The sequence below is a fragment of the Stegastes partitus genome, unplaced genomic scaffold (assembly GCF_000690725.1).
Source record: "Stegastes partitus isolate 25-593 unplaced genomic scaffold, Stegastes_partitus-1.0.2 Scaffold216, whole genome shotgun sequence".
In the NCBI taxonomy this organism is placed as follows: domain Eukaryota; kingdom Metazoa; phylum Chordata; class Actinopteri; family Pomacentridae; genus Stegastes; species Stegastes partitus.
Window position 1 is genome coordinate 216,405 of NW_007577947.1, and position 22,322 is coordinate 238,726.

The 22,322-nt window shown below is 39.3% G+C and overlaps 2 protein-coding genes across 2 annotated transcripts in view; one reads left to right on the forward strand and one right to left on the reverse strand.

Moving 5' to 3' along the window:
- Positions 1-885, reverse strand: part of rrp8 (ribosomal RNA processing 8) — a 4,627-nt gene extending 3,742 nt beyond the window's left edge. The window contains exons 1-3 of the mRNA XM_008280980.1: positions 702-885; positions 470-587; positions 32-287 (exon numbers count right to left, since the gene is read on the reverse strand). Of these exons, the coding sequence (XP_008279202.1) occupies positions 32-287; positions 470-574 (361 nt within the window). The 5' untranslated portion in view covers positions 575-587; positions 702-885. The remainder of the gene's footprint in view (positions 1-31; positions 288-469; positions 588-701) is intronic.
- Positions 886-3,455: 2,570 nt separating this feature from the next.
- Positions 3,456-21,483, forward strand: LOC103356721 (integrin-linked protein kinase). Its single transcript, XM_008280973.1, has 13 exons — positions 3,456-3,541; positions 4,888-5,134; positions 13,589-13,754; positions 15,459-15,554; positions 16,100-16,196; positions 16,302-16,385; positions 16,630-16,715; positions 16,797-16,906; positions 17,141-17,268; positions 17,474-17,595; positions 17,770-17,869; positions 19,598-19,728; positions 19,845-21,483. Exons 2-13 carry the CDS (start codon positions 5,046-5,048, stop codon positions 19,992-19,994), a joined length of 1,359 nt encoding a protein of 452 aa, XP_008279195.1. The 5' UTR covers positions 3,456-3,541; positions 4,888-5,045; the 3' UTR covers positions 19,995-21,483.
- The last annotated feature ends 839 nt before the right edge of the window (positions 21,484-22,322 follow it).

Below are 22,322 nucleotides of genomic sequence, written 5' to 3' on the forward strand. Positions count from 1 at the left end.
GCAAACTGCACCTGTTAGCCTAATTACTCACCAAATTTGTTGTCTTTCTTCCTCTTTTTTGGTTCAGGTTTTTCGACAGTCTCACCTACGTCTCCGTTTTCTTGCTGCTCCTCTGATTTCTCTGCCTGTTTTCTCTTCCTCCTCCTCTTCTTCTTCTTCTTGCCGTGTGATGGAGCTGCTTCTGTCTCACTGTCGCTGTCCTGCTGATGGCTGTCCCTCTTATACTCTGGTACCGATCCCAGCGTCTGCAGCGTCCGCAGGAGGCTCTTTTTACCGACAACCTTGGGCTGATCAGGGAAGTAAAATCAGATTAAACAACTAGTTTTACTGCTGCATTGTGTAACACAGAACAATTGCATTAAGATAAGCAGAAAAAGCCACTATTCATACAGCATCACACTCTGAAAATGAGCTTTTACTTGCTGTTATAATGCCAGATTTGCTCTGGAGAATAATAAAACTCCTGTACCTTGACATTTGTGCTGCTGGTCGCCTTCTGGGTGTTTTTGAGGACAGTTTTACTCAGAATTTGAGCGTCTTGTTCGTCACTCCAGTCTTCATCCTCAATGAACATGTTTCCTCGAGTACTGTCAGAAAAAAACACACACATACATCTATATAAACTCCTGCTGAAGAAGAGAAAGCCCTGACAGGCTCACTGCTTCTCTAGAAAAGAGCTAACTGCTAATTCAAACACTCACCAGTTCGTATCTGAGGCAGAAAAACGCGTTGATTCACTCGTCAAACGTTTTTTTCGTTGATGTTTGAAATAAAGTGTTTTATTTTATTAACATGTAACTACAATTAGTAGGTATAGAGTGTATTTGCTGTAAGTAAAAGCCACGTTGGTTTGTGTCATGCGCGTCCAGGCAGCAAAACAGAACTACTGGCGCATGTGAATGACGTAAGTACCCCAGAGACGTCTGGGATATGATGTTTTTTTGTAATGTTGCTCGAAGCCATAAAAACAAACTAACAGACCATTATTATTTATTTTTTAAAATGTTAATATAAATAAAATAATATACAAAATTATTTTGATTTGATATTACTTTAAATATTGTTTAAAGGACAATTAATAAAATAAGAATAATTAAATATTCTTCCCTCTCTTCATACATATGCTTTTTGTTTTTCCACTTTCATGTTTTATCCAACACTTTGTCCCTCATAAAACTCTATATAAGCTGATATTTTATGACTGAAATGACAAATAAACCTAAATTTAAACCTCACAACTTGTAAAAATGATTTCCAGCCTGAGGAGGCTGTTTTTTATGTTTGCACATATTCATTTTACAAGTCAAAATAACAAACCTCATATTACATCAAGGGCCAGAACGCTATAATAAGACATGAGCTGTGTAATGCTTTAAGGTGGATTTTCCCTTTTGCCTTTTTAAAACATCCTTATGAAACTGGACCTGTAACTAATATGCACTGCCTTTGGAAATTAGCTCTATTCTGGTCACATACAGCCAAGAGAATTAATGAAAAATACATGAAACTGGGCAAATCTAAGCTCCTGAACAAACTTTGTTTTAAGTATAAAAATGTAGGTATTCTGCTTAACTAGATACTTGATAAAACTCTTCCTGTGATACTGTGGTATTGAGCAGTTTTTGTGTTTTTCCAGCAGAAAAACTTTTTTAAAAAATCACTGTAGCCATTTTTAGCAAGTTGTATTTTTTTTCCTTTGCATGACCACTAATGTATTTTGTTATGAGTATACTGTTGTAGTTCAATTTCTGTCATGTAATGTGTTTTTAAAAGAATGAAAGTTGTGTATCTAAATCATACAGAGTGAAGGAGAGATACTGCAGGTCCTTCCTTCCTTCTGTTTCACAACCATCACCACACCCATAAAACCACATGTAGAAAAAACTGAACTCTGATGTTAATCAGTGCATTCATACTTGCATTGCCATTGTCTTCTGCATTTAGAAGAAAAAAAATCCCTGTGCAATACCAACGTTTCCTGTGTGCACCATGTGCAACCACTGCCTGCTTCACCTGTTGTTATCCTGTGTATTATTACATTGTGTACTTAAGAATATTTCTTGTTTAAGTTTACTTTTTTCAGATGTTTTTTGCCCTATCCTCTTTACTGTTGCAACACTGCAAATGTCCCTGCTGTGGGATTAATAAAGGATTATCTTCTAAACCAAACCAGGCACAAGAGAAGAAAATTAGCAATAGTTATAAACTCTCCGTGTAGCACATCAGTTTTCATGATCTGTGTTGAAACTATTTTTAACTCCATTGTCCCTTTCCAAAAAAAATCTATTCTATTCTAATTTAAAGGAAATGATTGTAGCTTGTTGTGATAATTTAAAGGGAAGGACAACATGATTACATATGTTTCCTCTTTCTGTAGTGGTCCAGGCCTATACTCCAAACTATGATTATATATTCATTGATTCATTAAATCTTTATTTAAGCACAGAGTACATTAAGGTATGAAGGCCTCATTTACAATGCAGCCGAGTGAGAGAATAAAAGATGTCGGCACACAAATAAACTCTGATAACAATAAAATATTAAAAGGCACAGTTTGTAAAATAAAAACACTAATTAGTGCATTTAAACAAACTTAAACAAGAGCAGCTGGAAGTTAAATGGGATGAAATTAAAAACCTGAACTGTGCAAAGGTTAAAAATGAGTCAAGCTTTAGAGTGTTATTCCATGTTGCAGGTCCACAGTGAATAAAACTGGATATTTTAAGTTCAGCAAAGACAACCCTCAGCATGATCCAGTCATTTGAGCATGTATGTATTTTCTATCAGTGGCCATCAAGATGTTTAGCTCCTGTTCTTTCTGCAGGAATGACAGCTAAAAATCGTTTGCAATATTACTTTTCTCAGTAGTTTCTGGAGGTTCAGTTTCCATATCATGTGTAGAATTTAATGTGCAATATATATTTTTTTTCATATCTTGGGTGCATTATTTTAGTTTCACGTGTAACATTTTCTTTTGCAACATTTTGATTATATCGACAATATTTCACTTTCATGTACAAAATCATCAGTGTAACATGCAATATTTCATTTTTATCTAATTTTTCGGGTGCAATATTTCATTATCTTGTGTCCTATTACCTCTTACCTCAGTATAACTGCCAGCATTACTGTTTACTGTATTCTCGTCTTGTTTTTGTTTACTTCTTTCATTCCAGTATTGTTTCATACGTCTGTCTGTTTGCTTTTCTCGTGTTCAGGCAGTGCATTTCTCATATTATCTCATTTCGTTTTTTTCTGACCAATATCTGGCACAATAATTTCCTTCAGGATGAATAAACTTTGATCTTATCTTAAAAACATGACCCGAGGCTGTGAATATTTGCTTTTTTGGCCTGTTGCAGTTCCGGGTGCGGCCTGTAGGGGGCGGGGGCGGGGGCGGCGCTCTGTCCGTCCGGTCAACGTTAGCACGTAGCACGGCGGCGCTGAGGGTGTGGACGTCCCGCAGCTCTCCGTCCACCGGAGGAAACACACTTCTGCTCTGTCTTTAACTCCTCCGCACCGCAACAGGCGAATATTTCAGGTAGGTTTGTCTCCACGGAGGCTGATTCTGCCTCAGTTTGAGTCGCTTCAACTGCAAAAATAATGACAGAAATCACCCAGTTTGTCAAATGAGAGAAACGGAGGCAGCTCGCGGCGTCTGGACAGTTGGTTAGCTTGTTAGCAAAAATCCTGCTCTCGTCTCCTGGTGTTAACTAAAGGATGTGGGTGTGTATGAACAGATAACCGAGTCTTTTCTGTTTTTGCTAATGTAATGAAAGTACCCGGTGCTGCTGCCAGGAGCTGAAGGAACAGCCAGCAAACTTAAATGAGCTCTTTCCCCCCCGGTGTTAGCTTTATAGCAGAGCAGCTAGTCAGGCTGCTGTGAGGGCAGTGACTTGTTAACAGTAGATTCATTACTGTCACACCAGTGTTTTATTAACTAAAGGCAGGGATAAACTCCACGAAACCACAAGCAACTACACTGTCTGGTTCTGTTATGCTCCTGGATTAATGGTGTGTTTAGTTAAAGTGCAGTTTAGTGCTTATCTCATTCAAAATGTGAGTTATTCCTTCACTGATTGTGTTTGTAATCAGTCAAAGCTGATCTCAGTTCTTTGTAACATCACATGTGTTCACCATGTTTCAATCTCCTGTCTTTGTTAATATCTTGCATTTAATCCTTTTATAAAGCCAACAAATAATTTCAACATAGCTTAGACTGTGCAAATATGAAGTCATTCACATCGTCTGCTCCTAATCAGTATCTGTTGTGTCAAAGAATGAGCAGTTTTACAGTTTGATAATCAAAGTTAGGCAGCAAATATCATCGTTATTACCATCATTTTTTCATTTTATTGTTTTTTTCATGGCTAAAGGTTTGCTCAGACTCTACAAAAGCTTGAGATCTCATCTTTAAATTGCTTGTTTTGACAGAGCAATGCTCCAAAACCAAAATGTTTTCAATTTTCATCGCTTAAGAGAAGCATTAAATCCAATGAATTTAAAGATGGAACCAGGAAATGTTTTACATGTGATAACTGACTTTAGCAACTGATCAAATATCAAAACAGCTGCAGATACAGTTTACGTCACTCAACAGAGATAAGTATAAATCCACCATGACCCTGAATGAAAACCCATATCTACCCTGTTGTGTGTCGGGTGCCAGTAACAGCCACGTTTTGTGAGTCACACTGCCGTAAACTGAACGCCCACCCAATATTACTAAGGTGGATAGGATTACTCAGCACGAGCTGTTCCTTGCTTTGTGGCTGTGTTGTTCTTAGGTTTGTACAACAGGATAAAATACTGGTTAGAACAGAGCTGGACTGATAGAAAAGCATTCCAGCAAAGCATCTTCACTGTGTTTGTCCCTTTACTTTTCAGGTTTGTGTGAGAGCCACTGAGTCTCTGTGATTGTGTCCCTCGGTGTCCCAGATGAGGGACTGATGCTGGGCAGGACTCGCCTCAACCCCTCGGGTCGCCTCTCTCGTCTGTCCCAGTTTAGTTCTACACCTTAAGAGAAGAAGAACACATCAGGAACAATGGACGATATCTTCACGCAGTGTCGTGAAGGCAACGCAGTGGCAGTCCGCTTATGGTTGGACAACACAGAGAATGACCTCAATCAAGGGTGAGCCACGGTTTATTTTCCAGTGTCAGTAGATGTTAATAGTGTCCAGAACTTACAAATCGACACTGTCATAGTCATTAAAATGTAATTAAATACTTTGAACGCGTGAATGCAAAATGAAAATTACTCATGCCCCGAGGCATGGCAGAGTCTTGTTGTTATTAAGGGTGTTTTTTAATTTGTTTCAGCAAACATTCAAAAACAATCACTTTCTGATGCACTTATCCAGTAATAATATCACACTAATTGTGGCCTAATTAGATTGTTTTCTTTCTATACAAATTGTTCAGACAGGATGAAGAACAATCAAAAGTTTTTGTTTTTACATTCTCTTAAGATTCTTTTTCTTGCGTCAGAACTTTTCGACCAAAGTTTCCTTTGCACAGTTGTACTTATTTGCACGAGACTTGCCACAACATGAATTTGTGATGCCAGATAACATGGATCTGAAAGAAATATGCAGTGTCATTGCTTACTTTAAATTCTGCATTCTTTAACCCGTGTCCTGGTGCAGGCTGAAAGCCCGCCTTTTCAGTCCCCGGTGAGATTGTGGCCTGAGATTGAACCCATTTCCTTGTGGGTGCATGTTTATGTCCAGAATGCCAGCGGAGTAATTCAAAAGCGTGATGTTGGACAGGAAGCATGCTGTGATGGCACAGTTAGTCACGCTTACAGTTGTTGCTGTGATTAAATTCAGGCTCCACAGACATAAAAAAAGAGCTCTGGACATAACTTTGGGAATGTATTAATGCAAGGTTTTGGTTCTGAAAATACTTCAGGCTTCTGTAACTCTTAATTAACACGTCTAGTGTGCAGAAATTACTATGTGATGGTTACAGTCAACAGTTCCTAGCTGCTTTGTCTTTTGTCCTCAGCTGACACTGTAAAGAAAAACTTGGCAGAGCCTGCCAGTCCAGTGCTGATGGCCACCCACGAGTCTTGTCTTTTTATTGCCTTTGTCCTAGAATTAGACTACCGGTATTTGTTTTCAGAAAAAACAAAGAAAGAATGAATTAATCCATTTAATTATGAAGGCTGTACATGTTGGCCCTGCTCCCTCTCTGGGTCTTTTCTCTCTGTTTTAGTGCATTTATGGTACAAAGATTGAGCACTTTGACACCCAGGTTTATACAGAAACAGTGATTAATTTGCAAAAGAGGTTGTTGTCAAGTTCCATCAGTAGAGCCTTTGTTTGTGTTCATTTCCTTTCAAAAGTTTTGCAAAGTTGAACATATAAAAGATCAGTTAATATGCACCATGGTCTAATTTTATATTTAATTAACACGAGAAAATGATTCATGTCTTTGAGTGAGAGGCGTAAATATGATCATAACTGGATGTAGAACATTATAGACAAAAACCTCTACATAAAAACTTTATCATACATTTATAACCGTATTATAATTTTCAAAAATAGCTTTTAAAATATGATGATGAAGACATAGCACCACCAAAGATGGCAGAAATCCTTCTTTTGTTGCAGTTTTGTTCCCTTGTTTCGCTTTAGTGCAGAAATTGCAAGGCTTTTTTTTCTTTATTTTCTTTTAATTCATTTTATTATCCTCGTCTTGTGAGCCTGTGCGATTGCATTGAGCCAGTGTGGACGCATGCATTCCCACATGTGACTCGCCCATTAGCTGATTACATGTCAAGTTCCCTTTTCCGGTTGATATATCTCCCCTCAGTGGGTGAAACACATTTCTTCTTGTGCTTTCTTTTCCCCTACAGAACCTCCAATCCTTCCTTTTCTGTATCTTAGTAAACCTCTCTGTACTCCGGCCTGTCAGATCCTCACTGTAACATTATCTGTGCTGCTCGATGACAGTGTGTTTACACTGATGTAACTCCCAGACAAAGAGTAGTAGTGGAATGCTGAATCTCCTTACAAGGAGCAACACAGGGGCCTCAAGGGACCCATCTACCACCTACCAAAACTAAAAGAGAGGGGGAGGAGATTGTTGTAGTGGGCAGGACTGGAGCAGACAGACTATCTTTGTGTGTGTGGCCAAATAGTGAATTTTTCGAAAGAGGAATGCACAGTTAAGCCATAGCAGGGCACATCATCTTCCCCTCCTCCACTGATATGTTTCCGGTATTTGTCTCCCAGCGGTATTAGATAGCTCCACTCATTTCCCCTCCATGCTTCCTCCGAGTTTTAGAAGACCTAATTGCAAAGTTTAAAACATGCTCGCCCAAATCGTTGCAACGTAATCATCATCTTGGGTCTTCTCCAAAATGCTTTCACTGCCACTTCACTGGTTCGTGCGTAACGTCGGCACAAGTTCTGGTTGAAAATGAGCACGAAGGAAAATGTGTAATTTTGAATTTTAAAGCTATTTGATGTTTAAATCCAAATGTTCTGTGGAGTTGAATAACAGTTAATCTGATGGTTATTTTCTAAAGTTGCTGATTATAATGTAACCGTCTTGTCTCGAGCGGCAGCAATTAATCTATTAATTACAACTATTAAATCATTCAGCAACCATTTTGATAATCAGTTCATTAGTTTGAGTAATTTTTTAAGAAAAGAAAGTAAAAATTCTCTGATTCAGTCCTTTTAAATATGAATATTTTCTCATTTCTTTAGTCCTCGGTGATAATAAATGAAACATCTTTGTGTTGTGAACAAAACCAGACATTTGAGGGCATCGTCTTGGCCGTTAAGAAACAATAATCAACATATTTCTCTGTCTTCTACCTTTTTTTTTGAGGCAATTAATCGATTATTCAAAAACATAATTGACAATGATATTTGTCAGTTGCACAGCAAGTGGTTGAACAATCCAGAGAATGACCTCAGTCAGTTTTTTAGTGTCAGTAGGATGTTAATGGTGTCCAGTAATTACAAATCACCTCTATCATAGCCACTGAAATGTAATTAAAAAAGTCATTTGAATGCAGGAATGCAATATTAAAATCACGCATAACCGAGGCACGGCGTCGAGTCGTGTTATTATTAAGGGAGTGTTTTAATTTGTCTCTGCGAAAGGTGCAAAAAATAATTACTTTCTGATGCCATTATACAGTAATAATATCACAATAATTGTAGCCTAATTAGCTTGTTTTCTTTTTAAACAAACTATTAAAAGAGGTTGAAGAATAATCAAAAGTTTCTCACTGGGGGTCCTCTCTCTCGTGTCTTTGTTTTGTAGCCACAGATTGTTTGTGCACAGTTGTAATAATTTGCATGGAGACTCACCACAACATGAATTTAAATAGTTGCAGCTTCAATCTTGTCTGTAAAACATCATATAATAGTGAAGAATGTCAATTATACTTTCCCAGAGCCCGTGGCGATGTCTTCAGATTGTTTGTTTTGTCCACATGTCAAGCTAAAGAGATTCAGTTTATCACGTATGACAAAGAAAAGAAGCAAATCCTCGCATTTGAGAAGTTAAAAATAAGAGCATATGTGGCTTTTTTGATTATTGAAAGAACTTACATGATTAACAGTGATCAGTACAGTTGCTGATAAATTGTCTGAGGATCTATTAATCGATTGAATTGTTTCACTTCTAAATGATTAAGTTTATAAAAGTAATCACAGTTTATTTTAACGGTGTATAGTTCCATCTGTCCTTGCCTTACATTGTAATATATTAACATCTTTAGGTTTTAGACTGTTTTCCTGCTCTTTAAAAACTGTGATGTGCATCTTTCTTGACTATTGTCAACATTTTAAGGAGCAACTTAATGGAGAAAAAAGCTGCATGATAACTGATAGTGTCGTCATTGTTTGTTGTTGTCTTCATTGTCAAAAAATAGTGTTTATTACAAATGTGTAGGGTGATTAGGCCCTGTGTGCGACAGCTGTTTCTCACAATATCTCAGTTGTGTTGTGTTTAGAGTCAAATAGACGGCTGACTTCTCTGCTCTTGTATTTTCTTTGGCCTATGAGGTTGTAATCGTGGCTTTGATGGTTGTCTCTATTTAGCTCCTCAAACTGTGCATCTAAAAGTAGCCCCGTACATGTGTGAATAATAGTTTGAGTCGAGCACTTTCTCTGCACTCGTGATTGTCAGTGACAGTAATGGGCAGTAATTGTATGTTGTGTTGTTAAGGCTGAGGCTCCGTGTTTGGGAAGGAGGTGGATTTACTGGGTGAATACTGATTCTAACCTCTTCAGTCGGGGCAGCACTGAGAGTGTGTTGCAAGCAGACTGAGGTTCAGAGGCTTGTTCAAGCAGGTAGTGATGGATTCAGAGGAATGAGTCGACACAGATGATCAGGTTTAATACGTGTCTGACGCTGCTGAATTATTACTGTTTGCACTGATAAGGAATTTTTTGATAGGCAAGTTTTGAAAAAGAAGAACTTCAGTTATATCGACAGAGACACGGTGCTGTTTGGACCAACTTGGGCTCAGTTTAAAGCTGCAACTATCTAATCAACAGAAGATTACTTGGCTACTACTTTGATAATTGATTCATCATTAAAGTAGTTTACAAGCTGATGGTTCAGACTGCTAACAGTTAGACCAGTCTGTCTTTACTCTGCCCGTTTTAGACATGCATTCCTGTTGTTAATCTGATGGCATCTGAACAGATTGGCTTCATGTCTGAATGAGCACTTTGGACACTTTTCTGTAACAGTGGTGACGGCAGTCTTAGCAAAACAGATCTGGTAACAGTTTAGTACCACTTTAAACACAAAAGTCTGAACTTAACAGATAGACATGCACATGATCACTGGATATGCCACTTTATATCCAGTCCACTCTCGTGCATATGGCAAACTTTACTTTCTCTCTCTCCATCTCTGCCATGAAGCCATGTGAACTATTAACCAAAAAATGACCCATGTCTGATGCTGTCACTTTAACAGCTTCACAAAGCCAGAAATGTTGCATATCCCCATGTCTGAAAAAGGCTATCGTCTAGCAATATAGGGCATTAAATGTTTTGGAATTGGTTGGACAAACCATTTTAAATCACCTTGATCATTCACACACATTGTCACGGTTTCATAGATCAAATAATTAACTGAGAAAATAATGAAAATACTTGTTAGTTGCAGTCCTACATCAATCCCATCTGCTGCTATTGTCAGGCTGTTATTCAAGTGTACAGGCATTCTAACAAGGCTTACATTCGTAGCTTTAATGCCATTATCACAACTATAATGATGAAGTAATGTCCACATTATTCAGATGATGATATTACCCACAGACACAGTGTGAATCCCTGCTGGCTGTAGTAGCTCTCCACATGTACTAGAAGTCCTACAAGGTTTTTGGAGTAGTTACGTTACTTCTGCAAAATCCTGCAAAAAAAAGTAGTTTCTAAACTGTACAGACATTGTTTATTCTGCTTCTTTTCAGTTGATAGATGTTTGTGTGGATGTGTTTTCCGTTAGCTGAGGCCTGTTATATGACCTGGCGGGGATGTCGATGCACAGACGTACAGAGTGCAGACAGGGGCTCTTCCTGTGGCTCCCCAGTCTGCCAAACTGAGCTCTGCTGGCAGGTGGAAGTGCCTGAAATAAATGACCACAGTCAGTGTGGAGAAGGGGGGGAGCAGGAGAAAACCCTGGCACTCAAGTGCCCCTGGGTTTGGTGGATGAAGTTAGCTTAAAGGGAAAATCCATCCTGTATAAAGTGCCCCTGGAATAGAAATACACGGAGACACCAGAGGGCTGAACCTCGCTGCATGTGACCACAAAAGTCCATTTCAGCAGTTTTATGTGGATTGGAACCTTTTTTTCTTTGTTATTAAGCAATAACCATCAAATAATTACCCGTTAGGGCTGAGTGATCTTTTACAAGCTCTGCAAAAGTAATTTGCAATGTGTGTTGTGGTGGTAAAAAAAAAAAAAAAAAAGTTAGAGTCATTTCTCAAGATAGATTCACACAAGAGGAAAAAATTAGACAAACAAATCCAAAGTTTAATAGAAGATGTAAAAATCCTCAGATAATACCTGTAAGCTTGTTTGTTGTTGTTATTGAATCCAAAATAAATCAGTCTTTTGTGCCAGTTCGCCAGCATGTTATTTTCTAAATGCACGAGTATAATTTAGGTTTTCATTTTCTGTTCCAAGTGAAATGGATTATACACTGTGTCTGGTGATTATTTTATTATATCCATTAAAGTTGGACAATTGCTGATGGAAACAAAATTGCTGGGGGAAAAAACACGCTTTATAAGCCTATTTATTGATTTTATGGCTTTATAGTAGCTGTGAATTTTGTTTCTTAATTTGAAGGCATTGGGGATTTTCTGGCTGAGTGAGTTGATATTTGCAGAGCTTCAGCTGATGATTGTTTTCTTTATCCGATAATGTGCAGATTATTTTGACAATCAGTTTTTCCACTTCACAGTTATTCGCTTGGCTGATTGTCCAAAGTTACATCCTCCGATTTCTTGTAAAAATGATGTAACAGAGAAAAACAACAAATCCTCTCATTAGAGAAGCTGGAATCAGAGATGACTCGAGTTTTTGATTAAAGACTTCCAGCTCAAATTAAGAACAAACACTGACTCTTAAGTTCATAAAGAGCAGATCAGTGTTGCTTTTGAAGATTACAAGCATTAGCTTCTGAACTCCACCTACTCCCCCAGACTGATTAGGGTTTCACACTGAAAGCTAATAAACTCATAGGAGTGAGTCTGTGGGGAGTTTTTCTCCCATAAAGTTGGGCTAATTAGTTTTTAGGATTTGGCCTGTTGGTCTGAGAGGAAATTGCACTCAGAGCAGATCTGGTATGAAGGAAGCAGTTCGCACAGATAGATGTGTGTTGTGGGACTGAGGGTCTCTGTGGGACTCTTGATGCTGTTTTGAGCCGAGCCCTGCAGGATGCGTGAATACAAGCCAGTGAATTGATGCTGCTGGTGGTGGTGGTGGTGGGGGGCAGGGGGGGCTCAAATTCCTGCAGATTCATAATACTCCCTCAGTTCTCAGATCCTATTATTATGCTGTCTGCCTACTCATAATTTCAGAACAAGTGCATAACTTTATTAGCAGGAGGATTGTGCAGTGTCTTGGTGCAAACAGTGAGGCTCACATGCAGCATGGAAAGTAGAATATATCATCAGTGCAGTGATGTACAGCAGATGAGGGAGTGGAGAGACTCTGCAGTGGGAGTGAACTTGATCAGAGAGGAGGATGTGACCACGGAACGTAACATGACAGTCGCACACAGCAGCTGGAGTGTGTGTGTGTGTGTGTGTGTGTGTGTGCGCAATACTGCTGGGTGGGACTTTCTTCAGCCTTTTCCTGATTGACTCTCTGTCATGCAGCTCTGCCCACGTCTTAATCTATCAGTCTTTATCTGTTTTTCACCAAGGAGACACTCTATCATGTAATCGAGGCCGCTGTCCTACATGTGTCGCAGCCGGTGTCACAGTGACACGGAGGAATGATGAGGTCCATTAGCCGGTGTTTCATTCTGAGTTGCATCAACTTCCTTTTTAGATGACAGAAGTGACAAATTCCGCTTTATGCGCTCGCACAGCTGAGCTTCACACTACAGCATTGACTAAAAATGCTGATTTAGTTTTAGATAAGTTGACAGGTTACTGGGTGGAACTAGCGGAGATAAGTTTATATAATAATAATAATTTAGTTATGTTTTATTGACTTAGCTTTATGATCATGTTGATGGCTGCAGTGTGCACTTCCTTCTTTTATGTTACACTGACAGATGTTTCTACTATTTCGGTGAGCCTCACTGGATTTTTCAACGCCCCACATAAGGGTTTAGGCAGTGCCAAAGAAAAACCCTAGAGAGGAATCGTAATTTTAAAAAAATGGATCTATTTTTACCCCTTTTTTTGTTTACTGAAGCTCACTGTACATTTTTGCTTGTCAAATTGCCAATAATAACAGGAAAAGGCAGCGATTTCTGTCCAAAAAGTAAGAGGCTTATGCGTTAACTGTGTGTGGAACGTTCTCTCTGAACTGTGTTGTCGGGAAAACCCTGCTATATATTTTTTAAAAGCATTTAACACTGTAAAGTGGCGTATTTGAGCAGCACTATAACTAACTGCCAACATGACAGTCAAATCAACATGTTACAGCCTTCATGAATGTAAGATTCAATGCATTACGAGGTTGGAAACTTTCAGCTTGGCGTAGCTAATGTTCTGGTAATTCAGTGTGTTTTAAAGTTTTATGAATTCAAGTCGCTCATGGTCTGTATTCAGTGTAAAACAGCTAATTACACGATATATATTTTTATGTTGACCACCCAGTTTGCTCTGGACTGCGCGCCTGTTGTTTTTTGAAAAGTGATATTTTGATCGTCAAAGTAAAACACACATGCGCCCAAAAACAGCCCCAGTCTGTACCACTTGGCCGTGTGCCAGTCACACCACAGAGCTGTTTGCATGGAAAACTTTCATGTTTTCTCCCTTAAAGTCTTACTCAGCGGCTTTTCCTGCCGTTAAACCCTTTGCTGCGCTGAAGGATTTTTTTTGTGAAACCTGTGCTGAATGTTAACGCTCCTCTATCACTGCAGAGATGACCACGGCTTCAGCCCCCTGCACTGGGCCTGCAGAGAGGGTCGCTCCAGTGTGGTGGACATGCTCATCATGAGAGGAGCACGCATCAACGTCATGAACCGGGGAGACGACACGCCTCTGCACCTGGCTGCCAGTCACGGACATCGTGACATTGTGGGAAAGGTAGGTTCATGTAAACACAAAGGCACGGTGAGGCTGGAAAAGGTTCCTTCCTGGTTCCTTTTGTGTTCCTGTATCTCAACAGTAGAAACGACTGTGAGAATATTTGCTTTCTCCCTGCCATTAGAGCATGGCTGAATATCTGTGGCCTATATTCTGAAATGCAGCCCAGCGAATATGTCAGATTAAACCTGAGAACCTGTGTCAGAAGCTGGTGAGAGAGAAGTCAGACGACAGACCGTCTCTCATGCACAAGTGTCAAACGCATAATAATAAAATAATACATTTTATTTCTGTAGTGTCTCTGAAAAGTGCAGTTACAAGGTGCTTTACAAGAAAGAAACAAACAATAGAACATTTATAAACACCATAATAAAACATGAGGAAATACAAAATAGAATATTATACAAATGAGAAGCTTGTTCCACGACGTTGGGACAACAAAACCATAAAAGCATGGTCCCCCTTTGTTTTAGGCCTGGACTGGACAATATTTAACAAGTCAATTGTGATCTGAGGTGGTTTGAGTGCAGAATAAAGGGTTAAAAGTAAAGAAATGCAAAGCACAGCCAGACCATGCAGACATTTAAAACAGAAATGAATTCGGTTACAAATGGAGCGCCAGTATAGACCCAGGAGTGGAGTAATGTGTTTCCTGTGTTGAGCATTCGTAAACAGTCGTCCTGCTGTGTTTGAAATCAACTGAAAACAGGCAATTGCTGTGTTGTTAAGGCAAGTGAATAGTGAGTAATAATAGTCCAAGTGAGTGAAAAAAAAAGGGTGTGGATAAGTTGTTCCGCTGTGTTTTGAGGGAACATTGGTTGGATGTTTTCTGATTTGTAGATGGCAGGATCGAAGCAGAGTCTTCATGTTGGTGATTAAAGTTGAGGCCGTGATCAAAAACAACTCCCCAGTTGTCAAAACGATGCTGTATCTCAGCAGGTTTGCTTCATAAACACAGGATATTGTGAAACCTGACGTGATGTCATCTGAACAGCAATTATAAATACAAACGTCTTGCCCGTTCTTGTTGTTTCACCACCAGATAAGACCTGCTTTCTGCTACACTCGTTAAGGGCAAAACAAGCTGGTGTTCTGTGAAAGCTGGTGTTCTCCTCAAACCATTTGGGACCAAGTTAAATAATTGATCACTTAAAGGCACAATTTATACACAATTAGTAGCTGAAATGCAAGTGGCCAGTACATATATTCTTCTCTCAAGCTCCGATGCAGCATATAAAACTGCATTGTGTTTCTCTTGAAGACATATTTTGTGGCTTTATGTCCATTATCAGCTGGATAACTGTCAGACATGCAACATGCAGTTTGCCATATAGCTGTAAATGTCATGTAGCAGGTTTTGTAAAGCAGCTCTGGTTTGTCAAACAGAGCAACACAATGTAAACTGTTTGATGAATGTTTTTTGTTTTTAAAGAAATATAACAATAATTTATCTGTCAGTGTTGCTCAGAGTACTGTTGCCATAATGTGAGGCTTCTGCTGCAGGATGTCTGATTTAGAATAGCTGCCAGGCAGTTTTTCGAGTTTAATATTAGGCATGTCTCAATGCCTCTGGTATGTGTCCACAGGCAACACAACCTTCCACCATTTTTCTTGGCAGCAACAAGACTCATCTTCTGTATACAGCCCAAACAAGATCTGACCAGCCTTGCTTTGCATATAATCCTTTGTTTCTCTTGCTTTCAGCTGATCCAGTGCAAAGCAGACACCAATGCAGCCAATGAACACGGGAACACACCACTGCATTACGCCTGCTTCTGGGGCCAAGACCAAGTGGCCGAGGTTAGTGCGCCCCCTGGTGGTGCTTAAGACGAGGCCGTTTTATTTCTATTAACCTTCTGAACTCTAAGTGGTTTATGTGTGTGTTTTTTTTTGCTCCTTTCATTCACTGTGGACTCATTTTTCACTGCAATATAAAGTCTTGCACCTCTGAATTCTCTCTACTTCTAGCCATGGGAACAGCACAGCCATGGCTAAGTAGAGAGAGCTCAAAAATGTTGTTGGTGCAGAATCACTGAGTTATGATACTATAAATCATTTTTAAAAGACTTCAGTTGAATTTTTTGGATTATTTTACAAGGACTGAAAAAAACTTGGAATCACCTTGTCAGTATGAGCAACATTATTTCAAGTGGTCACAGATGTTAGCGGTGATGGGGAAAAGTACTGTAGATATTTTATAACACATTTGTTTCCATTCTTGTCCCCAAAGTGGAATGCCAAAAAAAATGGCAACTTTCTAAAAGTTAACATGCTTTTCAAAGTCAACAGCAGGTTTAGGCATTCAGAGGGTTAAAATCTAGCTGACAGCTCATTCCCTCTTTCAGGACCTTGTGACTAATGGGGCTCAGGTGAGCATCTGTAACAAATATGGGGAGACTCCCCTGGACAAAGCCAAACCTCACCTGCGTGAACTCCTCAGAGGTATCCCAACCGCCCGTCACAACTCAATTTTTCCCCCAGTTTTAAATAGATTTCAGGATCAATCATACATCTTCATTTCTGTTTTCCTTTTTTCTCCACCACCAGAAAAGGCTGAAAAACTGGGACAGAACTTGACTAAAATTCCCTTCAAGGACACATTCTGGAAAGGCACCACCAGGACTCGACCCCGTGAGTCCCAGCACCACATAAATCAGTTTATTAGCTGACCCGTTTCCATCCGTTGGTTTTGGTCAAAGTGCTGCACGAAAAGGAAAAATGTTCCGTGCTGGCCTCCCAACTCCCAACTACTGCGGCTTTTGAAATTTCCACCACTTTGCTGTCGGCTCGTTGGTCTAAATTTCACATACATAACAGGGATTTTGTCTGAGCTTTAACTTGTCACTTACGTTTGTTTCCATCTTGTGTTTTTTAGGCAATGGCACTTTGAACAAACATGCAGGCGTCGACTACAAACAGCTTTCTTTTCTCGCTAAAATAAATGAGAACCAGTCTGGAGAGGTACTTTTTTATTCTTGTTGTGTTTTTATTGTGTTTGATATTCATGCAGAACTTCACTTATTCTTTATTTCTCATCCATAGTTGTGGCAAGGGCGCTGGCAAGGAAATGAAATTGTTGTTAAGGTGCTAAAAGTTCGTGACTGGACCACGAGGAAAAGCAGAGACTTCAATGAGGAATATCCCAAACTAAGGTTATTATTTGATTTGGACTTTTCTGCAGCTTCTGTCCTTTTTTGCTGCGTTGTCCTTCATTTGTCTGTTTGCATTGCGTTGAACCGAACTCTGTGTGTTATTTATTTTGAGGGAAGCTGCATCTCATACAAGACGTCTGTTTATGTCAAATCCTCTGTGGGTTTGCCTCTTTCTTTTGTCTGTCTGTCTGTCTCTCTCCCCCCCCTGTCTGTCCCTCTTGGGCTTCATCCCAGGATATTTTCCCACCCGAATGTCCTACCCATGTTGGGAGCATGTCAGTCTCCTCCCGCCCCTCACCCCATCATCATCACACACTGGATGCCTTATGGCTCCCTCTACAACGTGCTGCATGAAGGCACCAGTGAGTACTTCTACTCTGGTCACAAGGTCCATGCTTGTCACCGGTTTTGGTGATTTGCAGGCGTTTTGTGATTTATTGCACTTAGGCATTTGTCCTTTTGTTGCCATCACTTTTTCTACAGCAGCAATTTCACTGTCATCCTGTTATGCGGTGAAAGAAAGAGCCGCTTGAACCTGTTATTACTTGTTCCTCTCCCTGCTGTCAGACTTTGTGGTGGACCAGACGCAGGCAGTGAAGTTTGCGCTGGACATTGCTTGCGGAATGGCTTTCTTGCATACACTTGAACCCATGATTCCTCGCCATTATCTCAACAGCAAGAGCGTAATGGTAAGAAGAACTTATGGCTTCATCGCAGCTTTGCAGAATCATAAATCTGTCATATTGTCTCGCACAGTGACAGACTTACCAAAGGAAACTGTGTTGCCTAAAAAAAGCTGCAAAAGGAAGTGGTGTCCGCCACACTTTCAAGTGACATCTCAGTCAGTGTTCTTGTTTCTACAGATAGATGAAGACATGACAGCGAGGATCAGTATGGCAGACGTCAAGTTCTCCTTCCAGTGTCCTGGCAGGATGTACTCGCCTGCATGGGTAGCCCCCGAGGGTAGGCATCACTCATACAGCACAGATCTAAACTGACAGCTGAAGCCACACAAGCTCGAGCGTGAATGATGGATGTGGGGGGGAACTCCAGACTGTCTCTGAGCCAAATGTAATCTACGGCCGATTTTCTCTTGAGATACACTGAAAACCAAGCAAGCTGGAAAGATAAACTGATTAAAGAATGAGAAAGTAACCAGGGAGCTTCTGCAACAGCGATTCAAACAGTAGCATCAGTCCACAGAGAAGGTTTACAGAACAATGAGTGGAGCATGGTATACAGGAGCTTTGTCACCACCGGTTACCATAGAAACAGTATCCATACTGTGTATATACAGTGGGTTGAGAGCGTTGCATTTGATAATTTGGTTTGCAAAGAAAATTGACCTAAATTTTCAATTTCTGTTGCCCCCTTTGTCTGTAACCTGCTCTCCGTGTTTGTGATGTGAACTACAGCATATCAAAGATCTTCACTTTATCTCCATCCCCGAGACTCAGTTTCCATAGCAACGTACACAATATAGCTGCGAGATCAGAGACGAAAAGCCCACAGGACTCTTCTGTGGGTGTTATGGTTATCAAGCACTTCTTAGAGCGCTTCATGAAGAACTAAGAGACTCTTAGTTTACCACAGTAGCCGTGAAATGTAATGTAATCATTTCATCATGACGAGGCTTTAAGATTTAGGACCTAAGTAAGTGTGTGACTTCTGGTTGACCCGCATAAACTGCTTTAAAGGACCAGTGTGTAGGATTTAGGGCGCTTTACTATCAGGAATAAACGTAATTATTCAAATGATGCTTTCATTGGTGTGCAATCACCTAAAAATAAGACTCATTATGGTTTCGTTCGCCTAGAATGAGTTTTTTATAATAACTATACTTAGGGAGCGGGCCTTATTCCACAGAGCCTGCCATGTTGTGCTGCCATGTTTCCACCATAGCCTGGAACAAACAAACCCAGCGCTGGCTTTAGGAAAGGTTTTGCAATCTGCAAAATCACTGGTGTGTGCTCTCAAGTCCTCCACAGTGGTTCAGTTCCTCCATAAAAGAGCTGCTCAACTAAAAGCAATCTGTGTTCAGACGTTATTAGTTTTAGAAATTTTGTACAAAAAAAAAAAAGTTCAGGCTGAAGCTAAATATATATTTAAATAATAAAGCACATGTACACAACTGTGTTCAATTATAGATGTTGAATAGTCTTAAAACTTGCGTATTTACTGCATTTTTAGCAGAAAGTAGTATAGAACAGCTATTTATCAACCAGAATGATGATCGGATCCAATATTCAGCTTTTTTTTTTTCAATTGTTAGTATTGTTTTTTTCTAATAAAAGAAACTAATCTTAAAAATGAGCTATTTTGGCTCTCAGACAGTTGATTCTCTATCATCAGTGTCCTGCCCACAACATTATCTCACTGGTTACACGTAATGAATAATAGCCAATCAACACTGAAGGATACATTTTGAAATGCTGTCTTTAATTAAACATACATAAAACTAAAATAAGCAAAGGCAAAGTTTTGTGCTTAAGTTTGTTTTATTCTATATTCTGCTTTTTGCTACAAATGTAAATCATTTCCAAATATTTCTGTTTCTTCTGTTAATAATCTATATCGGCAACAACATTGGAAAAAAATACAGATTGGTGGACGCCTAGAAAGTGGAGCGACACAGTGTATGTAGTTTATTTCACTGTATAACGTTCACTTGTTGCTCTTCGTGTGGCTCAGCTCTGCAGAAGAAGCCGGAGGAGATCAACCGTCGCTCAGCAGACATGTGGAGCTTCGCCATCCTGCTGTGGGAGTTGGTGACCAGAGAAGTGCCGTTCGCTGACTTGTCCAACATGGAAATAGGCATGAAGGTCGGTTGGACAGTTATTTATTTATTATATTATTATTAATAGCTTGCTGGCCAGGCTCTTAATTACTACCTATTAGTGTTACGTATTCAGTAATGCCGGTCTGTTCTGTGCTTCAGGTTTCCTTGGAGGGTTTGAGGCCCACCATCCCTCCTGGCATCTCCCCCCACATTTGCAAGCTCATGAAGATATGCATGAACGAAGACCCAGCAAAGAGGCCGAAATTCGACATGATTGTGCCAATTCTGGAAAAAATGCAGGACAAGTGAAAACCCATCTCCAGCCCTCGTTTATTGAACCGACAGATTTATTTTTGTTTTTTTTTTTTACCCCAGATATGACTCTGATATGGTGGTGTGGTGCTTACCAGTATTGCCTTAAACTCTTACTCTACCGCTGCATTCGACGCCACTGTAGCTTCTGCTTCTGAGATGAGTCCAGCAGCAGTCACTTCTTTTATATTGTTTTTTTTTTTCAGTGTATATCAAGTTTTTATTACTGTCTTCGTCACTGATCTGCTGATACTGTCTCGGAGCCTAGTAGCGAATGTTCATCCTCTAAACCGTAATTGCGTGGACTGAGTACAATCTTCTTCAAGCGACCGAATAGCCTGTGGAGGTCAGCATGACAGTACTGGATTGCTCCGGTTAATTTAAGGCCTTATTTTATCCAGAGAGGGCTCAACCGTTAAAGAGTCACCTTCTAAGGTTACTGCTCCTTTTATACCGGCGGCTCGTAATAATAACATATTAACCCAAAGCGTGTCTTATGGGGGAAAAAAAAAGGTTTATGTTTGTCATTATAGGAGCGACGTAGAACAGGGGCAAGCATGACAAATGTCTGAAACAGAGCATTTAAACATGTATAGTTGATTAAACTTGATATGAATGAGCGGTGCCCTTGAGTGCAGCAGCAGCGTTGTGCCATTCAGCTTGGCTGTGTAGTGATGATGAGCTTATCTTTGGTCCCTGATTGTATCCTGTACAACCTGCTGACAACTATTTAAAACTGGCCTTACACACCTTTTCGTGCTGCAAAACTGTCAGTGTTGATATTGAAAGATTACATTCACAACGCAAGATTCTCTCGTCTATTGTATTCATGTAATCCGCTAGATTACTTATTGTGATCATCTAATCTAGTCTATTTTCAGTCCTTTCCCTTCAGTCTTTAATACACTATTTGAATTCCGTTAGCGCTGCTGTTAATTAAAGAGAAAAGGCAGCCTCTGTCAACATGTCTCAAAGTGTTTAACTCAGATGTTATTTTCATGTTGAATACTGGAACTGTCTGAAGCCCAACATGTAAAGGCTCGTTTTCCTTGTAATGTGAGGAATGAATACCGCAGCCCACACGGTAATTTATTCACGGATAACACAGGTACAGTTATAATTAGTTGCTCCTAGTTTTATGGTTATATCAGAGGCTGTAACATTAAGGGGTGAAATCAAGATTGTGCACAGTGTTACATAGTCGTCTCATTTTTGTTCTTTGGTCCTGACTTTATATCGATCTCATGGGTTGTTCCTCCCACCTGTATCAGTTCTGTGCCTCCACCAGCTTGCTTGTTTGTGCCGAATCACAGGTTGAAGCCAAAATCAAGAATGACTTATACAAATGTATGTATTTATATATAAGTATATTAAAAATGAAACATGGACAACTTGAATGTGTACATTTGTAGTGGGAAGTGGACATCACTGGGTTATTAAGGAAATGTGTAAACTCTCTAAATGAATAAAGGCTTTAAGTATTGGAGTCATTGACTTCTGATATTTACCTTGAAGGGAATAACACAAGGTTACAAATATACAGTTTGTAGGACATACAAAAGATTTTTTTTATCTGATTGTTGGTCCTGCACTCACTGACTAGTGGTAACATGCAGTAATAATAACAATGCATTCATTGATTGTTATTCAAGTAACTATAAAAATGCTAGATTAACATTTCATAATAGAAAATAAAGTTAAATATTATGTAAAGTGTCATGGAACTTATAATTTGTTTTAGAAATACATATCTTCCTTTACCATCATTACCAATGAATCAAAGGCCATTTGATCAATAAAGAATTCTCCTGTTTCAGAAGAGTGGCCTAAAATTGCCCTTTTAATCACTAAGATTTCATTTAAACTAAATAAATTTGTGGCTCATGTACTCAAATAGTAGACCTTTATTTTTTGGATGCATGTTAAGTTCAAAAACGATAGTCCTAGTTATAGCTTTATAACTTGATATTTCATAAATATATTCGTGGGACTTTAAATCTCCTATTTTTGTGTATTTATAAGTGAGTTTGTGTTCTATAACGATCAGAATGAACTTAATTTGAGACCAACTTTTTCATACATTGATACTTTGAAATTATTTCATCCCAAAATTTAACTTTTGCTAAAATAATGTGGTTCCACTTTCTGAAAGTCACTCTAACAAAAGTTCACAAATTGAGACTAATGGTCTTATTAATGATGAATAAATGCCCTGTTTACCAGCTAAAACAGTGAGAACAGCTTTTAGGTTGCCAGCTTGTGAGAAGAATTAATTAAAAACAAGATATTCATTATTATACATTGAAGTTAAATAATGAAACGATG

What these genes read in the sequence shown, in the direction of transcription:
- LOC103356721 (XM_008280973.1), top strand. Translation starts at nt 5,046, where the DNA reads ATGGACGATATCTTCACGCAGTGTCGTGAAGGCAACGCAGTGGCAGTC. An exon ending in GAGAATGACCTCAATCAAGG is followed by an intron (nt 5,135 to 13,588) that starts GTGAGCCACGGT and finishes CTATCACTGCAG; the next exon opens with AGATGACCACGGCTTCAGCC. An exon ending in ACATGGAAATAGGCATGAAG is followed by an intron (nt 19,729 to 19,844) that starts GTCGGTTGGACA and finishes TCTGTGCTTCAG; the next exon opens with GTTTCCTTGGAGGGTTTGAG.